The sequence below is a fragment of the Anolis carolinensis genome, chromosome 1, assembly GCF_035594765.1.
Source record: "Anolis carolinensis isolate JA03-04 chromosome 1, rAnoCar3.1.pri, whole genome shotgun sequence".
Classification (NCBI taxonomy): Eukaryota; Metazoa; Chordata; class Lepidosauria; order Squamata; family Dactyloidae; genus Anolis; species Anolis carolinensis.
This window is the reverse complement of record NC_085841.1, coordinates 357,376,090-357,403,099: the sequence shown is the minus strand read 5'-3', so window position 1 is coordinate 357,403,099 and position 27,010 is coordinate 357,376,090. Positions and strand designations below refer to the sequence as shown.

General features: G+C 39.3%; 1 protein-coding gene across 1 annotated transcript in view; it reads left to right on the top strand.

Annotated features, from left to right (window-relative positions):
- Positions 1 to 3,036: 3,036 nt before the first annotated feature.
- Positions 3,037 to 27,010, top strand: part of mnat1 (MNAT1 component of CDK activating kinase) — a 129,028-nt gene continuing 105,054 nt past the window's right edge. Inside the window, exon 1 of the mRNA XM_003224707.4 lies at positions 3,037 to 3,225. Within this exon, the coding sequence (XP_003224755.1) occupies positions 3,137 to 3,225 (89 nt within the window). The 5' untranslated portion in view covers positions 3,037 to 3,136. The remainder of the gene's footprint in view (positions 3,226 to 27,010) is intronic.

Here is a 27,010-nt window from a genome sequence, read left to right as displayed (position 1 = left end):
TATTGGTTCTCTTCCTCACAAATCGTGCAGGTCTTATGCTGCAAATCCTAGAATATATATATAATATGTATAAATACAGAAATATATATAAATACAAATTAGGGTAGCATTTCCTTTTTCTTTAAATCGTCTCATTCAAATGACAATCGCCCACAGTTACAAGATTGAAGATTCACCATCTGTGTGAACCTTAAATTGATTTACTCGTGAGCAAGTCCTCAGCTATTGAAATCGATAAATTTTACTGTGGCTGGACCTATGCTTTAATAAAATGCAACATAGATCCGGCCTGTCACGAAATCTGATTCAGAAATTGATTGACAAGCCCAGGGTGCATCTACTTTACACTGTGTGCAGTTTGACACCATTTGAACTGCCAGGGCTGAATACGATGAAATCCTGTGATTTGTAGTTTGATGAGGCGCCAGCACTCTTGGGCATCTGGAGAAGGAGAAAGACCTTGTAAATACTACATCTCCCAGGATTCCGTAGCGTCAAGACATGTCAGTTCAAAAGGAGACAGAACTGCGTTAATCCTTCAGTGTAGATGCACCCTATGTTTTAATGACAAACCATACAGCTTTTCATTAACGATCCATAAACCAGTTAAGAAAGAGCATTTGGATCCGACATTTAGCCACGAATCTTGACGTCCCATATAACCCCCATTCTATCGTATTTCTTTGGGGGCTTAAAGGTCGCTCTTGTCTCTCAGGACTGGCTTGTAATATTTACATATATATGCCTGCAAGATCTTTAAATCCAAGCGTTGCCTTACTTGAAAATAGCTTAGATATTTTTTCCCCACGCCACAAATAATTAAGTGGACCCCAATTCCACGTCTCCACCCTGTGGAGTAGTGGGATTTAGAGTTTCCTAAGAGATTTCTCCTTTGTCACGGTGTTAAGGCATTGTCGCTAAGATTATATAGGATGGAGGCGTGGCAATAATATCCCAGTGCTGTAACTATGGGAGCATCTACTGGAGACCAGGCATGGGCAAACTTCGGCCCTCCGGGTGTTTTGGACTCCAACTCCCACAATTCCTAACAGCCGGTAGGCTGTTAGGAATTGTGGGAGTTGGAGTCCAAAAACACCCGGAGGGCCGAAGTTTGCCCATGCCTGCCCTAAAGGCTATCTGATCTGGGATGCTAAGCAGGGTCGGCCCTGGTTAGTATTTGGGTGGGAGGCCGCCAACAAATCCCAGAATGGATTTCAGTGGAAGAAACTGGTGAAAACACCTCTGAGTTTTCCTTGACTAAGTAAATCCTATGGAAATTATTGGGGGTCCCTATAAATCGACAGGCGACTTGAAGGCTTAAATACACAGAAGGTATAAACACACACAAAGCCTATTGAGCTCTGTAGGGTTTACTTTCAGGCTAATGAGGTGTGGTTAGATCTGTGTCTGGATCTACACCAGTGGTTCTCAACATGGGGTCCTCTGATGTTTTTGGCCTTCAACTCTCAGAAATCCTACCAGCTGGTAAACTGGCTGGGATTTCTGGGAGTTATAGGCCAAAAACATCTGGGGGCCACAGGTTGAGAACCCCTAATCTACACTGACATATAGTTCAATTTCAAAATACAGAGTAACTGCATAAAACTAGATTATATGCCAGTGTAGATCCAGCCTCAGTGGCATTTCAGCTGAAAACAGAAACTCTAAAAGCCCCTGAATTCTGCAAGGAGATAGCTGATTATGGCCTCTTCTACACAGCCATATAATCTAGATCAGTAGTTTTCAACCTGGTGGGTCCCCAGGTGTTTTGGCCTACAACTCCCAGAAATCCCAGCCAGTTTACCAGCTGTTAGGATTTCTGGGAGTTCAAGGCCAAAACATCTAGGGACCCACAGGTTGAGAACCACTGATCTAGATTATCAAAGCAGATAATTCACATTATCTGCTTTGAACTGGATTATATGAGTCTACTTTGCCACATAATCCAGTTCAAAGCAGATAATCTGGATTTTATAGGGCAGTGTAGAAGGGCTCTCTGTATGTGTGTTCAAATCTCCCATTAAAACAAAAGTTTGTTCAGCACAAGTATACAGGCTTACTACTCTTTGGATCTTTCTGGGGGCCTTTCCACACAGCCCTATATCTCAGAATATCAAGGCAGAAAATCCCACAATATCTGCTTTGAAGTGGGTTATCTGAGTCCACACTGCCATATATTCACGTTCAAAGCAGATATTGTGGGATTTCCTGCCTTGATATTCTGGATTATATGGCTGTATAAAAGGGCCCTAAGAGAAAAAAGTGTCATATAAATAAATATAATACAGTAGAGTCTCACTTATCCAACATTCGCTTATCCAACATTCTGGATTATCCAACACAATCTGCCTTTTAGTAGTCAATTTTTTGTAGTCAATCTTTTCAATACATTGTGATGTTTTCGTGCTAAATTCGTAAATACAGTAATTACTACATATATTGCTGTGTATTGAACTGCCTTTTCTGTCAAATTTGTTGTAAAACATGATGTTTTGGTCCTTAATTTGTAAATCATAACGTAATTTGACGTTGAATAGGGCTTTTCCTTAATCCCTTCTTATTATCCAACATTTTTCGCTTATCCAACGTTCTGCCGTCCGTTTATGTTGGATAAGTGAGACTCTACTGTAATAATAATAGTAGTAGTAATAGTAATAATAATAATAATAATAATAATGTAAATGATATCCAATGCATCTGACTCCCCCGCAGGTGTTATTAAATGATAACTTCATCTCTTTTGATTATTCACCACGTGGACTGGGGATAATGGGAATTGCAACCCAATAGCACTTGTGGCTCTAAGTTCCCCTTCCACAGTGCTGAATAAAATTCCACATTATCTGCTTTGAACTGGGATATATGGCAATGCGGACTCAGATAACCCAGTTTCAAAGCAGATATTGTGGGGATTTCCTGCCTTGTTATTCTAGGATATATGGCTGTGTGGAAGGGCCTTCAGTTTGCATTCTTTTTGCTTTACATTTATTTGCATATCTCCTCCCTCGAAGCGGAACCTTTCTTCCGCAGCCCAAGTTCCGGCCGGTCGTTGTTTGCGGCGGGACGCTGCTGGCAGGAGCTGTTTGAAGCGCTCAGTGCCTTGACTGGGGCCTTCTGGAGAGGAGGAGGGGTCGCCATGGAGGACCAGTGTTGCCCTCGCTGCAAGACCACCAAGTACAGGAACCCCTCCCTCAAGCTGATGGTCAACGTCTGCGGACACACGCTGTAAGCCTGGGGAGGAGGGGTGTGTACAGGGGGAGGCGCCTCCACACTAGGCCTGGGCCAACTTGGGCCTTCCCTCCAGGAGTCCAAAACACCTGGAAGGAAAGGCCCAAATTAGCCCAGGCCCGATCTACACATAGCCTGAAGTTAGTTTTGGATTTTGGAATTTTGGATAAGGGATGCTCAACATGTATTTGCATATGCAAATATTGAAGATGCCAAACACAGATGCAGGCGAAACGTCAGGAGAAAATGCTGCTCGAACAGGGCCATACCGGCCAGAAACCACGCTTATTTATTTATTGTATCAGAAGCGAACCGAAGGTACAGTTGTAATGTATTTTCGAGTGAGGCCCTGCTCTCGGTCCTGCCGCCGTCACAGGTGCGTTTGGCGGGGACGAGAGACAGGGCTTTTTTGGTGGTGGCTCCACGGCTGTGAAACAACTTGCCAAGGGAGATTAGGGAAGCCCTCTCCCTCATGTCTTTTGGGAAGCAGCTGAAGACCTGGACGTGGGCCAAGCTTTTGGCCCATTTTAGGATGCGAGTTGATATAACCTGATGTATTCGTTGGATTGGGTGCCCCGGGTGGCGAAATGCGTTAAAGCGCTGAGCTGTTGAACTTGCAGACCGAAAGGTCCCAGGTTACAAATCCCGGGAGCGGTTTGAGCGCCCGCTCTTAGCTCCAGCTCCTGCCAACTTAGCAGTTCAAAAACATGCAAATGTGAGTAGATCAATAGGTACCGCTCCGGCGGGAGGGTAACAGCGCTCCATGCAGTCATGCTGGCCACATGACCTTGGAGGTGTCTACGGACAACGCCGGCTCTTCGGGTTAGAAATGGAGATGAGCACCAACCCCCAGAGTGAGACATGACTGGACTTAACGTCAGGGGAAACCTTTACCTTTTTATTCATTGGGTTAATGTGAAGTTGAATGCAGACTGGCTCTGACGTTTGGCCCAATGCTACTGGCCCTGTTGTAATGGTTACACAGTGTTTAACTGTTTTAATTGGGTATGATATTGGTTTTTAAGTGTGTTTTACGATTGTTGATTTTTACTATATTTTGTATTATATGTGGCAGAAATCTTGCCATTATGTAAGACCGCTCTGGGTCCCCTTGGGGAGAAGAGCAGTATATAAATAAATATTTAGAAAACACAAACAAAGTTTGAAAACTTGGCAATATAATAATGTCCTTTGACCAGAAGCTGGCCACTTGGAGTGGCTCAGGTGTTGCTATAAGAATATCCTCCATTGTGCATGTGGCAGGGTTCCGACTGCATTGTAGTAAGTAGTCTGTGGTTTGCTCTTCTTCACATGTGCATGTCATGGACTCCACTTTGTGGTCCCATTTCTTAAGGTTGGCTTTGTATCTTGTGGTGCCATAGCGCAGTCTTTTCAGTGCCTTCCAAGTCGCCCAGTCTTCTCTGTGCCCGGGTGGGGAGTCTCTCGTTCAGTATCACCCATGGCTTGAGGTTCCTGCCACTTTTGCTGAAGTGTTCCCATGAGTATTTCTGTAGATCTTAGAAAACTATTCCTTTATTTAAGACATTGGCCTGCTGGCTGATATCCAAACAGGAGATGGGCCAGAGATGTCACTTCCTTGATCCTTTCATTATTGGCTGCTACTTCCCGGCGGATGTCATATGGTGCAATACTGGCTAAACAGTATAATTTCTCCAGTGGTGTAGAGCATACCAGTAGACATCCTGTGAGAATGGAGCATGTATCATTAAGAACCACATCCACTGTTTTAACATGGTGAGATGTGTTTCACAGTGAGCATGTGTACTCATCAGCAGAATAGCAAAGCAGAAGGGTAGTTGTCTTCACTGTATCTGGTTGTGATCCCTAGGTTGGGCCAGTCAGCTTTCATAATATATTGTTTCTATCACCCACTTTTTGCTTGATATTCAGTTCAGCTTTGTGGAAGGGACCTCTGTCTTGCAAACTCAGTTATTTTTTATTTAGGCAATTTTTATCCTGCCTTTCCCCACTCAAGGGCCTGAGGTGGCTAACAGCATTTATAAAATGCAAGCAATACAAACATTAAAAGCAATACATAAAAATCAGATATTCAACAGTGCTGGAAAACATTATGGCTCCCTTCATTGACTCTATCCACTTGTAATACCATATTCTCATTTCCTGCTGCTTGCTATCTTTCCAAGTGTTATTGCTTTTTCTAATGGGTCATGTCTTCTCATGATATAAGGTGTGTCTAATATTTATACATGCTTTAGTATACACATCGTTGTTCAGTGCCTTCAAGTCATTTTATCTTATGGCAACCCTATAAAGGGGTTTTCTTGGGAAGATTAGTTCAGAGAGGTTCCTTTTCTCTTCCTCTGAGGGCCTTCCACACAGCCCTATCTCCCAGAATATCAAGACAGAAAATCCCACAATATCTGCTTTGAACTGGGTTATCTGAGTCCGCACTTAGATAATGTGGGATTTTCTATGTTGTTATTCTGGGATATAGGGCTGTGTGGAAGGGCCCTGAGACTGGGGTCCGTTCCACACAGTCGTATAACCTGGAATATCAAGGCAGAAATTCCTGCAATATCTGCTTTGAACTGGGTTATCTGAGTCCACACTGCCATATATTCCAGTTCAAATCAGATAATGTGGGATTTTATTTAGCTGTGTGTAAAGGGCCTGAGAGTATGTGACTTGCTGTGGGTTACCCAATGGGTTTCTGTGGCAGAGTGTGGATTTGAACCCTTGTCTCTATAGTTGTAGTCCAAATGCTCTGGGCACTATACCGCATTGCCTGAGGACAATTTTATACACTATACTTTTGTTTACATTGAACCATCGGTAGTGGTTAGCTTTGTTTTTTCTCTTTCTTAGCCCCTGATGATCATTTCCCCTTCCACCCCACCCGTTATAATGAATGGCTGTGATGAATGGATTGCACTCTGCTGATGCTCAGAATGACAACCACCATTTCTCTTGTTTGGAGGAGCTTTGAGGCTGAGCTCTAGCTCAGTTTTAGGCACTATAAATAGTATTTACTTTCCTTGTACAGTAGAGTCTCACTTATCCAACCTTCGCTTATCCAATGTTCTGTATTATCCAAGGCAGTCTGCCTCCCGCCCAGATCCACAGCTGTTTCTCTAGGTAGCAACACGCAGTGGACCCACACCCCCAACAACAACACAAGTGCAGCCACACTCCCAAACAAGTGGCAGACTTGTTGTAAAACATGAAGTTTTGGTGCTTAAAATCATAACATAATTTGACGTTTAATAGGCTTTTCCTTAATCCTTATTATACAACATTTTTGCTTATCCAATGTTCTGCCGGCCCGTTTATGTTGGATAAGTGAGACTCTACTGTATTACTTTCCTCGCATCTCCTCCAGTAGGATATCTGACGTAGTCTGTTGCAACAAAAACAATGAACAGTATTGTGCAACCTTTCATATTTCTAGACTTTTTATAGTCACCAGATGTATATTTGGCATTCTGTGGCATTTGACTATTTTGCAGGCATACGTATGCCAAGTTTATATATACCTCTGTGATTGCAACCGTACATACAAACACCTGTTAATTGAAGTTGCATTTTCCATCTATTTGATAGTGTTTTTTTACTCCATTTCCCATAACAAAACTTTAGCCTGTAGGTGTCAAAAAAATTCATTGTTGTGGCTTTGGAGTAAAATGTATGTTTCAGAATGTATCCTTTTCTTTCTATATACTTTGTTTAAAGGCTGAGGTGCAAATACCAAAAACATAGGTTAGATTTAACCTTAAAAGGGCCGATATTCAGCTCAATAGTGTAGTTTGAATATTTGTGATTTGCTCCTATTCTTTTTGTTCAAATAGATGAAGATTGGATACTCATAGCAGCAAAGTAGACTGTAGTGTAGCTGCTAATGGATACATCAGTAGTTTTTATCACAGAATCATAATTTTAGAAAGTGTGTTGTTTTTGAGTTGAGTTTAAATCAGAGTAATTTCTGGGACTGTTATAGTATAATTCAGACATTACCTGCAATCTTTGCTATATCTGGATTGGAAATAGATTTTCCCAGCAATAATGTCTTTCTGTTATATCTCCCTGCTTTTAAGTTGAGTGTTTGGGGAGTAGTGGAAGCTTTGTCTTCAAAAGGTAACAGAAACTTATTATTGCTAAAGATCTTCTCTGGATTTGACTTGTTGATATGAATGTACACAGCTACCTCCCATTTTGAATTTTCCTTAGATGTTTGAGAGTGTAGACACTTCAATATTCATGCCTATACCACTAGTTACAAATTTCTTGATATGCAGCCTATATTTTGAGTGTAAGCTGGGAGTGCCTAGGTTCAAATGTAATGTTTACTGTAAACTTGTTGATTATTATTGGCCCACTGTTATTGGAGTATAAGGAACAATAACACTGGTGTGTCTTACTGGTCTGTTGTAAAATTTACTGATACAATTGATATAATGCATGTGAGCCTCTCTAAAGAGCCTATGCACATGTTGCTATAATAGTTGTACCTTCACATTGGAAGGTCAAGCATCAACTGAATGAAATAAAACCCAGCGAAATAATATTCCAGGGAATTCTATAAAAAGTAATGTAAATGAGAAAAAAATTACAAAGGCATAATCTCTGATATCATCTACTTAATGAATTAATTAGAATATTTACATTCAATTATCTTATAAGATATCTTGAGTGTTATTTATTAATTAAAATTTGTATCCTGCATTTTATCTAAGGATCTCAGGGAGCAGGATTAGGTTGCTCTACTGGGATTTTCTCTTGATTAAGAAGTGCTGGGTTTCAAGCCAATGGCATTTTTGCTGTCATGGACAAAATTGGATTACACACAGTCTTTCTCTCAGAATTTTGCAGGCAAATAGTTCTGCTGATCTCTAACAAAGCAGTGGCATGTGTATCTTCAGGTGAATGGCTGCAGCATTTTAAATGTCACTTTGGATCCCTCCTTTTTCTTGTTAATGTTATGAATACTGACCTCAGTTCAAAAAAGTTACTGAATATTATATCATAGCCAATTATAACATGTTAATTCAAAGTCAATAAGGTTTGTTTTAAATTGTAATTTGGAATTGCTATATTACAGCAATGAAGGAAAACAGGTACCAGAGGTTGGCCAACAAGTCTGATTCAACTGTGATTGCTTTTCCCAAAGATGTTCATAAAGTTAAGGTTTTGATTACTTTAATAATAAGATTGTCAGAATAAGCAGTTGTTTGCCTAGCTTTATGACCATGGAGTTATCCATTATGTGTCTTCCAGTGGATTTATGATGACCTTATGAATGGTATAAGGAATACTCAGAGTTGATTTTCGCGTCCCTTCCTCTGATATACAGCCTTAGCATCTGGTATTCATTCATGGTCTCATACAAGTACTAACCTGGGCTGACTCTGCTTAGCTTCAAAGCTCAGACAGGATCTGGTGTCTTTAGGGTATGCTTCCTGCTTGAGTTTCATTGCTTAAAAATAATCTTAGTTGATAAAATGTAGGTTTATCACATGTCTTACAGACATTTTGCAAGAAGATGAAGAAAGGAAATATCTCAGTGAAGAGAGAAAAAATAACATTTAATTGACGTGAACAGGAATTTAGGGAAACAAGTTTATGGCTGGTTGTAAAATGTGCCACATGGTCTCCAAAAGACAGGGAGCAGTCTTCCATGAAAACTACAGATAATTGAACACAACCACAACCATTTGTTAATAATTGGACCAATGTCTGCATGTCTGTTGTCGTACATTATTTCTCCATACTATGGAAAAGGGAGACTTGTTCATTATCTCAGTTGAAATTCTGAAGGAGTTCCACTGGGATTGTGATTTTGGACAGCTGTGTAGAAAAATCTACAAAAATTACTGGCTTGTAATTATTTTCACTAGCCATTCATGAGCCTGAATGGGGAAAAAAACCTACTAGACTTCTGGCTTCTTAGCAGACTAGTAAAACAGCAGCAAAGTCTTCTACTAGTTCACCTGGGGATGAGAGAAATAGGCAGGAGATTGAATGTCTTGCTGACTTTCATGGAATTCCTAGTGGTGACTAGGTGAATTTTTCAATGTAAGGCTAGTCTAGAGAATAACAATATCCTAAATTCCTGCATTAAAGTCTATGTTTGTAGGATAGAAAGGTTGTAGGCAGCCTTTATTATTCCTGCTTGGGCTTGACTGCTATTTCTGTCTGAATATTTCCCAGTGTTGGATCATTTAGTACACTTGTGATTGATAATTACTAAAGAGGATTGACCAGCTACATAGTTGGTCTGTCTAGTTTTACCAAATTGTTTCAGAGGGGCTTGGTCTCCCAGCCGGGTCTGTCCAGTTTTGCCAGATCATATTAGTGGGGTTCAGTCTCCCAGCCAGATCTTGGGACCCCTGTCCCTATTGTTCTGGGGTCCATGTCAGCTTTTGATGTTCTTGTGAATGTCACAGTCCCACACTGTTCAGAAGGCCATCTTTGAAAAGTGACTCAAATACATGAAAGGAACTTCTTTATTTCTGTGCAGGGGCTGGAAATTCATACCTAAAAAGAAAGTGTTTTGTAAAGTATGTGTCTTAAAAAAACAAAAACAAATGAGGAGGAAAAAGGTCTGTTTCAGCAGCTGAATTATATTCCTTGAAGGTCAAATGCTCTGCCAGCAAATGCAAATGCAGCACTATTGTTTTAAGCCAAGCTGTTTCGGCTGCAAATGTGGTCCAGAGAAAGAGTGTCTCAATCTAAGATAATACACTTTTATAAATAGAAGATCTGATTGCTTTGACATCTTCCTTGAGTCTCTGTGGCTACAGTTCAAGAAAGGGGCTTTGTGCTGCAAAGATTACCTTAAATGCAGAAGTCTGGGTAGATGAATTTGGGGCTGAGAAATTGGCCAAAACTAATAGCTGATGCCACTTGTGATTAATTCATCTGGAGCACTTTTACTGTCATCCAGTCAAGACCTGATTTTATGACTCCTGGTAAGTTGACTGAAAGTTCTTGACAGTAAGCAGTTTAAGGTTGAGGAATTGGAGCTTTAATTTCAAACAGCAGAAGCATTTAAGGGCATGTTTAATTTTACCCTCTTAATTATTCCTCCTGAGGTCTGTGTTGTTTAATGTGCCAGAGTGAGCCATGTCTGAAATCCAGTTCTTTCTCAAAACATGGTAGCAATTTCTTAGCCCTTATCACGTGTATGATAAGGGGCTGGTTTTTACATTTTCTAATGTGGTCACAGTCTAGTTTTCTTTCACTGACCCTCTTGAGAACAGCTGTCTGTATTAGAACAAGACAAATATTAGTAATATGAAAATCACATTTGTTTGATTGATGCTGTTTCTTTCCCTTTCAAGTGCCATCTCAGCCAGCATTTAGATTCCAAGAAAACTTGACTCCTCCAATGCTGAACATTTTCTCACCTAAAACATTGGAGTTTGGAAGATTGATCTATAAAGTTCAGTTGTCTGGAAAGAGCAATAGAGAACTCTGGTGTGCTGATGATTTTTGGAAACAAATAGAAATGATCAAAACTAATTATTACACTTTTTATAGTCTGCATTTTCCCCAACTTTGAGACTCGAGGCAATATTGCAAACTAAATTACAATTTAACTGCAGGATAATTAAAACCTGTAAAAAAACAACAGCTTTAAAGTAGAACTAAAGGATTAACCATTTAAAATGTTTTTTAAACCTAAAAGTATTTTAAAACAAAGCAATTCAAACAGCACATTTTAAAACAATACAGCATCCTCTTACAAACCTTTCCTTAAATGCCTGTTGTTCTGAAAATCAGAATAAATTAAAACTATTACCTGAAACGAAAGGGCAGCAAGGAATGGAAAATTTTGGTCTCTAAGGAAAGATGTCCCAAAGTTGAGGGGCAGCCATGATCTTCTCTTGTGTTCCTACCAACCATATCTGTGAAAGTAGTTCTACTGATAGGAGGGTGTTTCCTTTGGATGTCAGGGCATAGATAGGAACGTGCGGTGAGAGATGTTCTGTCAGATAGTCTATATGTAATGGTGCTATTACCCCATCCCTTGGGCAGATGGAGTGAGCCATTGGCTACTTACCCTGGGAAGTTACATGGAAAGAAAGAAACAATAGACACAAATATAGTGCTAGTCTCTGGCACAGTAAGAAATAAAACATGTTTTTTTAAATCGTGTCAGGGGTGACTTGAGAATCCGCAAGTAATTTCTGATGTGAGAGAACTGGCCATCTGCAAGAACGTTGCCCAGGGGACGCCCGGATTTTTTTTGATGTTTTTAACCATCCTTGTGCAAAACTTCTCTCATGTCCCCGTATGGAGCTGGAGCTGATAGAGGGAGCTCATCCACGCTCTCCCCGGGTTGGATTCGAACTGGCAACCTTCAGATCAGCAACCCAGCCTTCGAGTCATCACTCCTGCTAGCACAAGGGTTTAACTCACTGCACCCCAGTTACAAAAATTGGTGATCTTCTGTTAAACAATGTGGGAAGCATTACCCTTAGAGCAGTGGTTCTCAACCTGGGGTCCCCAGATGTTTTTGTCCCACAACTCCCAGAAATCCCAGCCAGTTCACCAGCTGTTAGGATTTCTGGGAGCTGAAGGCCAAAAACATCTGGGGACCCCAGGTTGAGAACCACTGCCTTAGAGGATTGAAAGGAATTGTTTTTCTGTTTAAAAGGTGGAGGGATATTCAACCTCTACCAAAAGATAGTCCATCTTCTGACATGGTTTGTTCCTCTGTCAAGTAACTCTTACCGTTAGAAACATCTTGCTGGTCGTTAATTGGAATCACCTTTCTTGTAATATAACTTCTTAAAGTATAATGCCAAGAACTGGATATTATGTAAAGTCTGATAAAAGCAAAGTAGACTAATAAAAATGTCCTTTAATGTAAATACTATACATCTACATATTAACATTGTCTGGAATTGTATTTGCTTTTTGATTCTTATGTCACAGTGTTTGCTCATGTTTAACTTCTAGTCTTCTGAGATCCCTAGATCTTTTTCACATGTACTGATGTCAAACCAGATGATACCCATGTTATATTTGTCCATCTGAATATAGAACCTTGTATTTGCCTGTTGAAATTTATTTTGTTTTGTTTTGTTCTTTTTATTATTTTTGAACCTGTTCTCCAATTTGTTGAGGTTATCTTGAATCCCAGTTCCATGTTCTGAGGCCTTGGGTATTACTCTCAGTTGGCTGTTGTCTATGACATTGATTAGTATGCCTTCTATTCCTTCATCCAAGTTATTTACAAAGATGTTGTACACTGGGTCCTCAACAGACTCTAACACAGGATGACAAGGAACTATTGGGAAATATTATTTGAGTTAATCTAGCAACCACCTCCGAAGCCAGGTATCTTACTCTTCTTTTGTATGTCTGTAAGACTATTATAGAGGATGTTGTCAAAATAGCCTTCTTGAAATCAAAATACCTTATCATTTGTTTGATCTACCAAGCTGGTCACTGTATTAAAAAAATTAAGAATAATTTGATATATTTTTAAAGATAAACGTTTTTAAATTCACATTGATCAGCTTTTAATGACTTATTCTAAAATATCTCATGGTATTGACATCAGATTGATCAACCAGTAGTCATTTTTGACTATGGTAACCATAAGGTTTTCTGGGGCTGAGAGTGTGCAATCCACCCAAGATCACCTAATGGGTTTCCACAGCTGAGTAGTGAATCAAATCCTGGTCTCTGAAATTTTATAAAATTCAGCTGGTTCTTTTTTTGTTTTGACTTCCATTTTCCTTTTGGAATGTTATGGGATAGTGCCTTCTGTATCACCCAATTAGGAAATCCCCATACATCATGAACTCTTTTCTCTTTGAGTATTTTCTGTCTTGGACTCTCACCCAATATTTTCTTAAATGTATTGAAATTGCCCCCCCCCCCCCAAATTGAAAAGATCAGAGTGAATATCCATGTTCTTCCATTTCCTTCATGTAATGCATCTCAAGATGTCGCGACTTCCACTCACACTCACCAAATGTTCCCTATTTCTGTAGAATAGGTCCAGTGCAGTCACTTCTTTTGTTGTGTTTTCCACCGCACGGACCTTACAGTCTTGGCAGAGTTTGATTTCCAAAAGATATCAGTGTAGCCAGAGTTTTACATTACAACTGTCTCTCTCTTTTTTGAATGGTTTGTTACCTGATCTACGAAGATATCCCAGACATGGCTGTTTTCTACTTCTGTATCCTTATACCCAAGTGATCTTAATCTGCCTCCAATGCTTCAGTTGCAGGATCTCCTCACAGGTATATTCATCCTTTATATGATCGACCATTTTCCTTACTGCCTATTTGGTATTTTCTTTTCAAATGTCATTTCCCTTACTAGATTCCAGTTATTAGTCGCATGGTATTTCTATGTTTTGGTTCCCACTAAATTAAATGGTCTCTCAGGGAGATCAGGCAGGCTTCTAATGGTGAATAGTTTTGCCATTAAATGAAGATCCATCCATGCATTTTAAGGGATCATTTTCTTAACAATTAATCCTATAACTTTCCCCTCTTTTATAGCCTTTGATGGATTTTATTATCTTTGTTGTATTACTGATTTTTCTATTAACTACTTATTTTATTGCTTTTGTTCTTATTGGGCTTTGTTTTTAAGAAAGAAAAATAATATAGGGAAGGTCTTAATAAATGAAATAAATAAAGGAGGAAAGATAGGCACATACTGTGTTAAAGAATTCCTTTGATTCACCGAGAGCTTTCCACCTGAGAAAAAAAGTTTCTGAAAGTTGTGTTTTGTTCCTGTTCAAACAGATCTTATTCAGGAAATCCACATGATGTTTTCTTTAACCCAAAGTATGTTCAAGGAACTCCTGCCATTGTTGTTATTAACTGCTGTCAACCTGATTTCAACTTACAACAACCTCATAAATGAGAGATCTCCCAGTCACCCGATCCTCAGATCTTGTTAACTCAGAACCGGGGCTTCTATGGTTGAGTCTATCCATCTGGAATATGCTCTTCTTCTTTTCTTGCTGCGTCTACCATACGTCATCGTTTCTAGTAAACAATGTCTTTTCATGATACAGTAGTCTCTCACTTATCCAACATTCGCTTATCCAACGTTCTGGATTATCCAACACATTTTTGTAGTCAATACATCGTGATTTTTTGGTGCTAAATTCGTAAATACAGTAATTATTACATAGAATTACTGCATATTGAACTACTTTTTCTGTCAAATTTGTTGTATAACATGATGTTTTGGTGCTTAATTTGTAAAATCATAACCTAATTTGATGTTTAATAGGCCTTTCCTTAACTCCTCCTTATTATGCAACATAGTCGCTTATCCAACATTCTGCCAGCCCGTTTATGTTGGATAAGTGAGACTCTACTGTATGTCCAAAGTGCAACAGGCTCGCATTGGTCACTATCTTGCCTTCTAGGGAGAGTTTAGGCTTGATTTGCTCTTAGCCCAATTATTTGTCTTTTTAGCAATGCACAGTATAACTGTTCTCCGGCAACACATTTCATGTAACCCTGTTAAGGATTTCTAATATCTGTTTCCTACTTTGGTTTAAATAAACTCATTATTTTTCATAATTAAATGTATCTCTTACTTGTATTATCCTTGAATGAAGCCCCTGGTGCAGTGGGTTAAACCCTTGTGCCGGCAGGACTGTTGACCAAAAGGTCGGTGGTTCGAATCCAGGGGGTGGGGGCGAGCTCCTGTCTGTCAGCTCCAGCTTCCCATGTGGAGACATGAGAAAAGCCTCCCACATGATGGTAAAACATCTGGGCATCCCCTGAGCAACGTCTTTGCAGACGGCCAATTCTCTCATGCCAGAAGCAACCTGCAGTTTCTCAAGTCACTCCTGACATTTAAAAAATTATCTTAGAACTTGATAAGATGTCAGTAAGCACAGCACTTGTTTTCTGGACACAGAGATCAGTTAAGGGAAAGATAAACGTTTGAATCAAATCAAAATAATCCCAGTATTTAACTAGTGTATTGTTGATGCATTTGAATATTTTGACTCTCATCTTTCTCTCTATAAAGTCAAGATATGTGTTTTTATCTCTTTATACTAAAAAAGGTTGTTGGTAGGCGATGTCGCCCTCTCTGATGTCACTGGATTGGCTGTTGCTAGGTGAAGTGGCCCTCTCTGAAGCCACTGGAAAGAAAGGTGATGTGTATGAGGGGAAAGGAGGAAAGGGAGAAGAAAGAAAAAGGAAAGAAGAGAAAAAAGAGAAAGGAAAGAAAAGAGAAGGGAAGGTGGATGAGGGAAAGCAAGGGCAGAAAAAAAAATAAAAGAGGGAGAAGATGTATGAGAGAAACGGATGAAGTAAAGGAAGAGCCACAAAGAGCCTGCCTACTGTTGCCAGAGAGTTGCCATTAAGGACCCATCCACACAGCCCTATATCTTAGAATATCAAGGCAGAAAATCCCACAATATCTGCTTTGAACTGGGTTATCTGAGTCCCCACTGCCATATATTCCAGTTCAAAGCAGATAATGTGGGATTTTATTCAGCAGTGTGGAAGGGGCCTGAGACATTGTGAGGTAGGCCTTCTCAGAGCTGGAAAAGGGAGAAACTAAGCAGGCAGTGATTCCATTGACACTTGGTCAATACTGGGGCATATGTTAGTTCCCGAATAATTATAATGAAGAAGATTCAGTGAAAATGAGTGAAAACCAATTTCTGAAATGTTGCTTGAGTTTCTAGATATAAGATGTGATCAATGGGAAGTGGAAGGACATGAGTTAATGGGGAATAGGAGAAACTTGAGATATTTCAGGAGTAACTTCGGATGCGAACTTGAGAGTATGCAGTTAGAATCAAAAGAAAAAAAGAAACTCTCAGCACTTGAAGAGCATTTTCCTGTTCTGGATGAGCCCAGAAAGAATAATTGCCTTTTAAAACTCCACTTCTGATTTGTCATGCTTTAGCTATCTAATTTTTTTACTAGGTATGGAGCATTGGTACTTATGTGTCACGTGCTGATGCTCACTCTTGGCCCTGTTGGTTACATTTTCAGTGAAGATTTGGCTTTCTCCTTTATAAATGTCTTTCTTATGAGTCTGTTAACGGAAATGATTAATGGTTCAAACATCCAGGAAAGTTATCTAATGGCATAATATCTTTGTTGTGTAGGGTGAGTAATATCTGGTTAAGAGGTTGTCAAGCTTAAACTTTTTAAAATCTAATTGTTTGAATTATTATGTAGCTGAGATATGAAAGTGTTAGTGAGTAGAAAGGAATTCTTCCTTTTTCTTAGCATGCTTTCATTTGTTTCCACAAGCAATCCATGCCCATTACTTTAATTGTATGCCCTGTAGGAATTACAGTAAATTTGACTTTAATGAAATTGTTGAAAACTGCCCTGTGCTTGTGAAAGAGGGTGGGGAATACTGTTCTTCTCTTTCTTTTGTTTATGTGTGTGTTTAAATGCTGTGAAAACAGTACACTTCTTGGCTGTGGCTAATCTGCAAAGAGATAACAATCAAAGGCAAATGTTGCTTTAAGCTTTAATTGCTCAAGCTCCTCCATGTTGTGGCTTCTTGGTGATCAACAAAACGCATGCACTGGAAATCCATTGATGAGTACAATTTGATCTTGGGGTTGATTAGAACATTTTAGCTGTAATATTACTATTTATTTATCATGTCAGAAGCAAATTGAGACTACAGTTAAAACACAAACGAAGTTAAAAACTTGGCATTATGCTAAATTTCCTTTGACCAGAAGCTGGCCACTTCAAGTGCTTCAGGTGTCACTGTAAGAAGGTCCTCCATTGTACATGTGGTGGGACTCAGACTGCATTGTATCGGCATCGAATTGTTGCCAATTGTACGCCGCCCTGAGTCCCTCCGGGTGAGAAGGGCGGGATAGAAATATTTGAAATAAATAAAAATAAATAAATTGTAGTAAGTGGTCTCTGGTTTGCTCTTCTCCACACTCGCATGTCGTGGACTCCATTTTGTAGCTCCATTTCTTAAGATGGGCTTTGCATCTCGTGATACCAGAGTGCGGTCTTCTCAGTGCCTTCCAAGTCGCTCAATCTTCTGTGTATCCAGGTGGAAATTTCTCATCTGGTATCAGCCACTGATTGAGTTTCGGGTTTTAGTCTGCCACTTTTGGACTCTTGCTTGTTGAGGTGTTTCTCTGAGTATCTCTGTAGATCTTAGGATGCTATTTCTTGATTTAAGATGTTGACGTCCTGGCTGATATCCGAACAGAGGATGGGTCAAAGATGTCAATGCTTTGGTCCTTTCATTACTGGCTGCCATTTCCCAATAGATATCAGGTGGTACAATACTGGCTAAACAGTATAATTTCTCCAGTGATGTAGGGCATAGACATCCTGTGATAATGTGGCATGTCTCATTAAAAACCACATCCACTGTTTTAATGTGGTGGGATGTATTTCACACTGAGCATGTGTATTCAGCAGCAGAGTAGCAAAGTGCATGGGCAGATGTCTTCATTGTATCTGGTTGTGATCCCCAGGTTGTAATGTTACTGAATCTTGAGAGGAAAAAACAGCCTTCCTTGCTGCCATCGGAATTAAAATGAATATGGGACTAACCAGCATAATTGAAACACAGTTTTGTTAAACAACATGTTGCATCTTCTGTATCATCATTTAATTTTATTGCTGAAAGTAAGCAACATGGTTAATGCTATTTTATTGTTTTGTCATTCAGTTTAATCTTTTTTCTGTTTCCTTATGCAGTAATATTGTAAGAATTAGCATGAAGAAAGAATATGAATGTTAGGAATCTGGGAGACTTGGGTTTCAATGCCTGTTTGTCATGGAAACCATTGGGCGACCTTGGACAAGTCTCACTCTCTCAATCTTAGAAGAAAGCAATGGCAGATACTCTCTGAACATATCTTTTTAAGAAAAGCTTGTAAATCACTTGAAGGCACACAATAGCAATAATATTGTAAACCACCGTTCCTATCTTCTAGTATGTTAGCTACTCTCAGTTTTGCTTCATCTGCAGATTTGACAAGGAATTTCTTCACTACATCGTTTAAATCATTGATAAAAATACTGAAGAGTGTTATCCCCAGAGCAGAACTCTGTGGTACTCCACTTAAGACAGTAGTTCTCAACCTGTGGGTCCCCAGATGCTTTGTCCTTCAACTCCCAGAAATCCTAACAGCTGGTAAACTGGCTGGGATTTCTGGGAGTTGTAGGCCAAAACACCTGGGGACCCACAAGTTGAGAACCACTGACTTGAGACCTTCTTACAATTTGAAGCACACTTAATGATGACAACTCTTTGAGCAGTTTTCCATCCAATCATGGATTCATTTGATGGTGTTTCCATCTATTCCATTTGCTTACTTTGTTAATCAAAATATCATGGGAATAGAATTCAAAGAAATTACAATGTTATTCTGAAATATCAGTATGCAAAAGGGTTCTTGTAGCACCTTTGAGACTGAGAGAGTTGGTCGCATTAGCTTTTGCAGACTTAAGTTTGCTTCCTCAGATGCATGGAGTAAAGTGCTGTCAGTGCCGAGGAAGTAAACTTAAGTCTATGAAAGCTACAAGATCCCATTGCATACAAAATACCATGAGAGAGCTTAACAAGGGCTTTACTGAAATCCGCAATGTTGTTTTGATTTCTTTTTCAAATACTGGTTCAGTTTGAGCACTCACAGGGATTTCTGTGCAGATGAATTTGTCTTTGTCATATAATGCTACTCAGTCCCCCCTTCTTTTCCATCTATTCATTTTTAGCAGATTTTCTCTCTCAGGTATTATATTCCAATCGTGGGAGTCATCCCTCCAAGTATCTGTAATGCCTATTAAGTCATATTTACCTTCCTTAATTAGGATTTCAAGCTCATCATGTTTGTTTTTCAGGGCCTATGTGTTGGTGTGTAGCATTCTAAAATACTGCTCATCCTCATCTTTTGCGCTGTTGTGAATATTTCTGTGGCCCCCAGTTTCTTCCTCAGTTTCACATCTAGAATTCACATTCTTGTGTTTATAGTTTTCTTTTGAACAGATGCTTAAGCTTATCATCTCCAACCACCTAAAGATTTGGTTTTCTGAGAAGTGTAGTTTGAAAAGTAATGTTGACAAATTTTGGTTTTCATGGAGCAATTTCTTTCCTGTTAAATTATTTTGGTTTTTTTTCTTTTGTAAAGTCTAAAGATACTTAGTAAAATTAAAAAAACGAGAAAGTGCTGAACTGGAAGAATAAAGAAATAAGCCATGACCATTACTTTGCTTCACTCAAGAAATAAAAAAGAAGCCAAATATGGAAGTAGTTATTACTGAAAATTTAATGATGTTTCTATCGATATGGTGCAGTGCCTCTGCATTTTGCAGTGATATATTTATATTTAATGACCTTGCATTTTCTACTTTTGGGTAGAAAGAGGAACTGTGCATGGCCATAACAAATGTATTTACAAAAAGCATGTCCAAGTGTTCTGTCATTTAGAATTCTTAAAACAAGTCTGGGACTAAATTAAATTGGTTCATTGTTGTTGAGACAATGTAACTTATTTGCCACAGATAATCCCTCTGTTTTCTGTTCTAACTTCACAAGGCAGTTTGTCTTCAAGTCACATGAAGACTCTGACTCCAGCAGTTGCTTGTGTTAACTCCATGTACCACTGTGTTTCATTGGTGTGACAAATTGTTTGGTTTGGCATTTGATAATTTGTGCTTTGACTAGGATAATAGTAATGCTTAGCAGTTGGCCTAGCTTTTAGGCAAGTTTAAATGTTTCACAAAAATTGGATTGTATACAGTTGTGTTATTCCATTAGTGCAAAGCTTCTGCTGTTTATGGGAATCTAATTTCCTTCCTCGCACCAATAGTAGATTCAGTTTTTTGTTTTTGTTTGAGCATATTGATGCCACAAAAGCGGTTGCATAACCATTGGAGAACTCATTAAGAATTAATTTACTTAGAATTTGCTTGTATTGTACAAGTTGTTGAGCTGACGTATGTGAAATAGCTGCTAGAATGGCAATACTTTTTCCCTTTTCTACTTACACAACATGGGATACAGTCAACATTTAGTTGTCCTTTCTATCCCTTGTTGTTGTGTCTGTCTTGGAAATGTAGCGGATTTGTCAAAACAGATGCTTGCTTAAGACTACATAGCAGATATGTATGTATCTGATTTTGGACTCATTTATGCTGCCTTCCTGATGTGCTATACCTGTGATTTTGGGGTGCATTACATTTAAGGGAAATCCATTTTTTGTAATGAGTATCTTATAAGTTGTCAGCAAAAGATCTAACAGCCAAATTGGAAACCCAGTGGCATTTTGCTAAAAATGCTAATATGAAAGTGACTCCTGTTTGAGGGTGCATGCACATGTCAGTCTTCTAGGCAAACGTGGCCATTTGCAGCCATGCTAGCTAGTTGCAGCAAAAGAAACAAAGAACCTTTCACTGCTCTAAAGACACTTATCATGGTCTTAGACCACAAAATGCTTTTGCCCTACTAAATATGTCAGTCTTTATGGTGCCATGAGACTTGTGTTTGGAAAAAGTTGCTACCATTATTTATCAAGAGAGCCTCCAAATGCATGCTCAAGTATTAATGATGGGTAGGTGCAAGGTACTTTTTAAAGAACAAAAAAACCCCCCAACAATAAATGGAATTATGTGGCTTCGTGGACCGTGTTATTTAGTTCATAACCCTCTTACTTTGCTCATAATTATAACTGGCATGTATCCGTTCTCTGTTTGAATTGTATTTTGGAAAAGAATTCCAAGTAGAGAGGCCCATATAAGGTGATGCCATTGAACACAGACATAAAACTTAACAACCAGGAACATTCCCTGCTAATGTAGCTTGACTGATATCTCAAGTGTGATCTGGCAAAGGAAGGCTTGTTCTTTTCTTAGGGAGAATTGTACATGTGTTTCTACTTGTCTAGGTTTCTCTTTATTTTGTGTGTGTGTGTGTGTGTATATATCTAAAAATGATGAATGAGGCATTAAGGGGAAATGCAACCTTGCAAGTAATAGTTTATTACAAATGCATCTTTAAAAGATGTATTGAAGTGGATCTCCTGTCTCAATGTTTAGTGCTTAAGCTTTGGAGAATATGGGCCACTCTGTGTTACAAATTTAAAACAGTTTAACTATCATGCCCTCCCCAAATCCCTATATTGCTTCCCTTGCCATTATTTTTTTTAATAAGACGGACCTACTTTCTAATTTTCTTTCATGCTTTGCCTGCAATCCAAAACTTTCCCCACAGCTCCCCTTTCTATACATGGGAGTGTTTTCCAGATTTTTTTTTGCCTTCAGGGAATCCTCTTCCCAATGCAGTTTTTATGCCATGTCAACTCTATGGAACCTTTAATGCTATAGAGCAGTGTTTCTTAAGGTTTCAAATATGGAAAATAAGCAAACCCCCACTCCCCATGTACCATATTTGTACTCATTGGTTTCCATTTTCCTAGAGACGTGGCACAGTTTAGTGGCCCTTGTGTCTGTGCCATACCACTTTGAGTAATGTGGCCATAGAGAATTCTGGCATGGGGCTTGTTCAAGGCACACACTTATTAAACAACTTCAAGTGGAAATGACCATAAAGTTGTCCTGGAGGATCTAGAGATTCCCAGAGATGTTCTCTCAAGTTTTTTTTTTTAAATGTGATTTTCCACTTTCATGGGGAAGGGGATCTTGTTGTCCCATCTTTGCAAAAATGGAGGATCTGTTGTATAAAAATTACAACACAAAAAAATATGAATGGTTAGTTACTGCTCAGGTGCAGATCCAAGGTGCTGGGAAGCAACAACTGTAATGCTGTTCTAGTCAGGGGAAATGTTTGAGAGAGTTAAAGCAGAAGCCTAAGAGGATTTTCCAGGTCTATTTCTCAGCACGTCCCATAATTGGAAAAGCACTGTAGTTGTCATATCCCAGAACCCTGATCTGCAGTGTTTCTGAAACTTTCAAGAGGTTTTTTTTGGGGGGGGGGGTAGCATCAACAGAAGGGATGGAGTGGTATCTGTCTAAGCAGGATCTCAGCTCCCATCTCCAGATAATGTCTATAATTTTTTGGGAATGTTTAGTTCTGCATGTCCTACATGGAGTAAGGGAGTTGGCTAGATGGCTTCAAACTATCGTTATGATCTACAGAATACTTTTAAAGGAGGATGAAGAGCAAGAAGTTGATGGCGTTAAGGTATTGACCTCTTCGGTAGACAGGTGGACAAATGTCAGTGTTCTGGAAGAAGCAAAGACCACCAGCATTGAAGCAATGATCTTCTGCCATCAACTTCGCTGGACTGGCCACATTGTCCGAATGCTTGATCACCAATTCCCAAAGCAGTTACTCTCAACTCAAGAACAGAAAATGGAATGTTGGTGGATAGCAAAAGAAATTTAAAGATGGGCTTAAAGCTAACCTTAAAAACTGTGGCATAGACACCGAGAACGGTAATCTCTAGCCCTCAAGCGATCTAACTGGAGGTCAGCTGTGACCAACATTGCTATGGAATTCGAAAAAGCACGAATGGAGGGAGAAAGGGAGAGACACATCAAGAGGAAGACACATCAAATCCTGACCAGGACCGCCTTCCATCTGAAAACTGATGCCCTTACTGTGAAAGAACCTACAGATCAAAAATAGGTTTTTTCAGCCACCTACGGACCCACCACCAAGACCCTACACTTGAAAGGCAATCATACTCGGACACAAGGGATTGCCGATGACTCCCAGTGTACCAAGAACTAGTACCATATTTGTATTCATTGGTTTGCTTCTTTTCTAGAAACTTGGCAGTCTAGTGGCCCTTGGCATATCTCTGAGTAATGTGACTGTAGAGGATTCTGGCCTGTTGCTTATTCAATTCAGCTTTAATAAAGAGCATGGCTTTTATTAAAGCTCAGTTGATTTCACCCAGATCTGTGTTATGGTTTTAAAGTGTTTTAAACCATTTTAACTTAATATAATAGTATTATTTTAACTTTCAGAATATCTTTGGCTTAAGTTTAAACGATGTTAAAAGAAAAACATACGTGTTTGTCTTTTACAATTTATCAAACTGAGATCATATGATGTGGGGCAGGATATAAATAATTTAAAAAGAAATACCGTATGACCTCTGTATCCACTGGGGATACATTCTAAGACCCCACTGTGGATACCTGAAACTGTAGATAATAGTAAATGCTATATTTTATTACTTTTCTTTCAGTGTCTGTGGGGGATACTGGATGACCCATGTGGTCTCTTCCAACACTTATTATTCTGTGATTATAATTGGGCAAAAAGCATACCATAGAATTGCACTGGAAAACACAGTTGAGGCTCACAAAGTCTTGGGGGTGGTGGATTATGGATTATAGAAACTGTGGATATCAAATTCAGGAATAATAGAGCCATAGTGTAAATGTTGGCCATACATCATACTTTATCTCATAGAGGACCCTCTTGTTTGCCCTGATTTGGGTTAGGGGTTGCTAAAGAGCTTTATATGGCAAATGGGACGTTTTCTTCCTTACACTCTAATTTTGCATTGGGAAACCCTTCTTTCCTGGAAGTGACTCTGTATGTGCAGCTGCTCTGGATGATGCTGGAAAGTCATTTTGCCTTTGAGAAGTACATTGTGTCCTTGTGTCCCTCCTTTTCAAAGGGTAATGAATGTGAAGCAGGTGAGTCAGCCTTTTGTCCACAGGACCAGGTGCTTTTCTGATATTCTCTTTGGAGTGTTGTGGTGCGGGGTGGCATGCTAAAACACACCCTGGCATTCATTATGTTTGCAAACACTCCATGATATGAAGGGTAGAGGAAGGGATTGTGTGTGTGTGTGTGTGTGTGTGTGTGTGTGTGTATGAATATGGTAACCAGTTTTGCCTAAGAGTCTGGGACAGACTCACTTTCATGTGGTTTCCTTTTATAATGCCAGCGAATAATGAAATGTTGGGATGGGTAGTTCATTATGATTGTCTGTATAATAACAGACAAGTTATGGAATAAACATTTACATTAAGAATTGTTGAAAATCTTTTTCTATCAGTTTAAAATATCCAACTCTAAATAAAGGCCAGGCATCCTTTGTCTTTACAATTCCTTTTATCTCCCCCCCCCCCCCCCAAAAAAAAAGTAGTAATAATTGGTTAAATCTTCAGGAAGACTGAAGGGCGAAGAGGACAAGTTAAACCTTTTCCTCAAGGAGGAAATGTAAGTGAACAAGTTGTGAAGGAAGGTTAAGCTTTAGCTTGTAGAAGAGAAGAATGAGTGGTGATAATGATGGTCATATTTAAATATCTGAAGGGATGTCATGTGGAAGATGGAGTGAGCTTGTTTTCTGCTCCAAAGATTACAGCACAAAGGAGAGAATTCAAATGACAGGAGAAGAGATTCTATCTATACATTAGGAAGAACATTTTGAGTGTGAGAATTGCTCAGCAGGAGAACAATTTGCTTTAGATAGTGGTGGATCCTCCTCCTTTGGAGGTCTTTAAGGATATTTTTTCAGGAGTGCTGTAGCTGTGTATTTCTTCATAGCAAAGGGTTGGACTGATGGCCCTTGCAGTTACTTTTAACTGTGATTTTGTGATTCTGTGACTTAAGTTTGTGGTTTTAGAAAAGTCTGCAATTTTCTCTGTAGAGAGATAACTTTTGCAACTCCACAGTGACCACTAGAAGTTGCCGGTGGATGTATCTGTCTTTCCCACTTGTAGAGATGAGCATATGCAAAAGCCCTGGGAGACTATGCATAACCAACTTGATTGAATGTGAAAGTTTGTCTCCTTAGACCAGTACATCAGACCTAAATAAAAAAGGGCAATCAATAAGGATGTATAGTCGCTGAATTTACAGAAACGAGATATGAAGCAATATGTTTCCCAAAGCAGCAGAGAGTGTTTTTCGGATGTCTTTCGTTGAGTAAATTTCTTTTAGAGGCAGATATGAGCCCTTGGGAGAACAGAGATGAGGAGCTGCTCTGAAAGAGAGACAAGCGGACGGTGGGGGGAGTTCATACAAGCTGAGCCAAGATGATTACTGGAAAGTAACTGTATGGCGAGCGGGAGGCCCTGTCAGAATCCACATTTTTGAAAGCTTCATATCCTGTTTGATTTCTTCCGCTGGATACACAAGTGAATTCCACTTAAAATGGACCAACACTGAAAAACAAAGATTTATATGATGGCAGGATCACTTTATACTACGGGCAAAGTGAGTGAATTTAGCTCTGTAACTGGTTTTAACTGTTGTGGGTTTTCCATCCACATTCCCAAACCTTGGGAATTTTCGCTCTCAAGAATGGTGGGACGAATGATGTAGTTTGTTCAGAGGATTTTTAAAATATGAAGACTAGAAACATATATTTTAAAATTTCAGTTTTGCCTATGATGGAGAACATAAGGGATACTGGAGGTTTTTTTTCTATAAAGGATTTCAGTTCCTGGTCCTGCAAAGACCCTCCAATAAGACATATCTTATGGAGTTGTTGGCAGATGTAATAGAAATAACTTGCTTTAATTTTTCCTTTTTCAGTAATGTCTTTAAATTATTTGTGACTATTGCAAAGTCACAGTAAAGGCTAGTTTTTAAGAAGAAATGGTGGAGACCTCTTGGTGGAAGGGAGCTCGTTAAGGGACTAGATGATGAAGGGCAGTCTGTTCTTCTGTGTATGACAAACATATATGCACAGTATGTGACATTTGGTTAAAGCCTCCCATGAAATACCAGTAAGCAGACCTTAATAAATGCAAATGTTAATGTTTGTTTTGTAAATGTGTTGCTTTGCAGTGTTACCTGTTGCTGGTAAATGTACTCTTAGTTTTCATGTATGAAAGTGTCTTTATGGCATTATGTATTATATGAGTGACATTTGTAGATACAGAATTGATAAAATGCAGTTTTTAAATTGGATTGATGATTGTTGGTGTAGATTGTACTTCTAAGTGCAGTAATCCAACATATAAACACACTTTTAAACACTCTTTGTAGAATTAGTTCAACAGTGGTACATATACACACATAGAGGCACATTTAAAGATCCATTGTTTTTTAAGTATAGAAGATGGATGAAGTGCTGCCCAAGGAAAGCCTGGGAACCGTATTCATTGGACTTTCCTCTTGATAGCCAATGTTCTTCTGAAAGTATTTTCTTCCTTGCTTGCCCTTTTGTAACTACATGAGCTGATGGCGAAATGCATTCTTCAACAGAGTCCTGTTTTCCTATTTTAGAAGGTTGACACAACAGTGTAAATCCTGGCACCTATCTTTCCTCCCTCCTCTTAACAGCATGTGGTTTTTAAAGGTTGAAAGCAGATTAGCTCTAGATAAAAGCCAGAAAATTAAGGAAGTGGACTTCCCTAATGGGGATCTGAAAGATTTATGAAAAGCTTTTTTCCCCAAAAAATTCTCAACATTAAAAGAAGATGTGTGAGTGCTTGAGATTGCTAATTACACATTCTGTGTAAGTTGAAGGGTTTCCCCCGTAGGCAAAAGCTGCATATGGCAAGAGATGGTGTCATTGGCAGTAATGGATGAAATGGGTTTTGTCATGGGTGGGCAACATATGGCCTAGCATTGTTGGCAGGGCCTCTCAAAGTTCTTTCTGTGGCTTAAGCATCTGTTCAGAATCCACTTTAATGTAGTAAAATTGTGTTTTGATCCTTCGTAGCTGAAAAGGACACCTTAACAACCAAACTGAACACAGTATTGTGGTTGGACTTGAGAACTTAAGAAAAACCCTTCTGAATCAGGGCGCATAGTGGTCAACCAGTTCCCTGGGGGAAGCTCATGAGAAGGACATTTGGGCAGCTGTGCCATCCGTCTTGCATTCCCCTGTAACAGTATACAACCTATAGTACTGCAGAGACTCTAC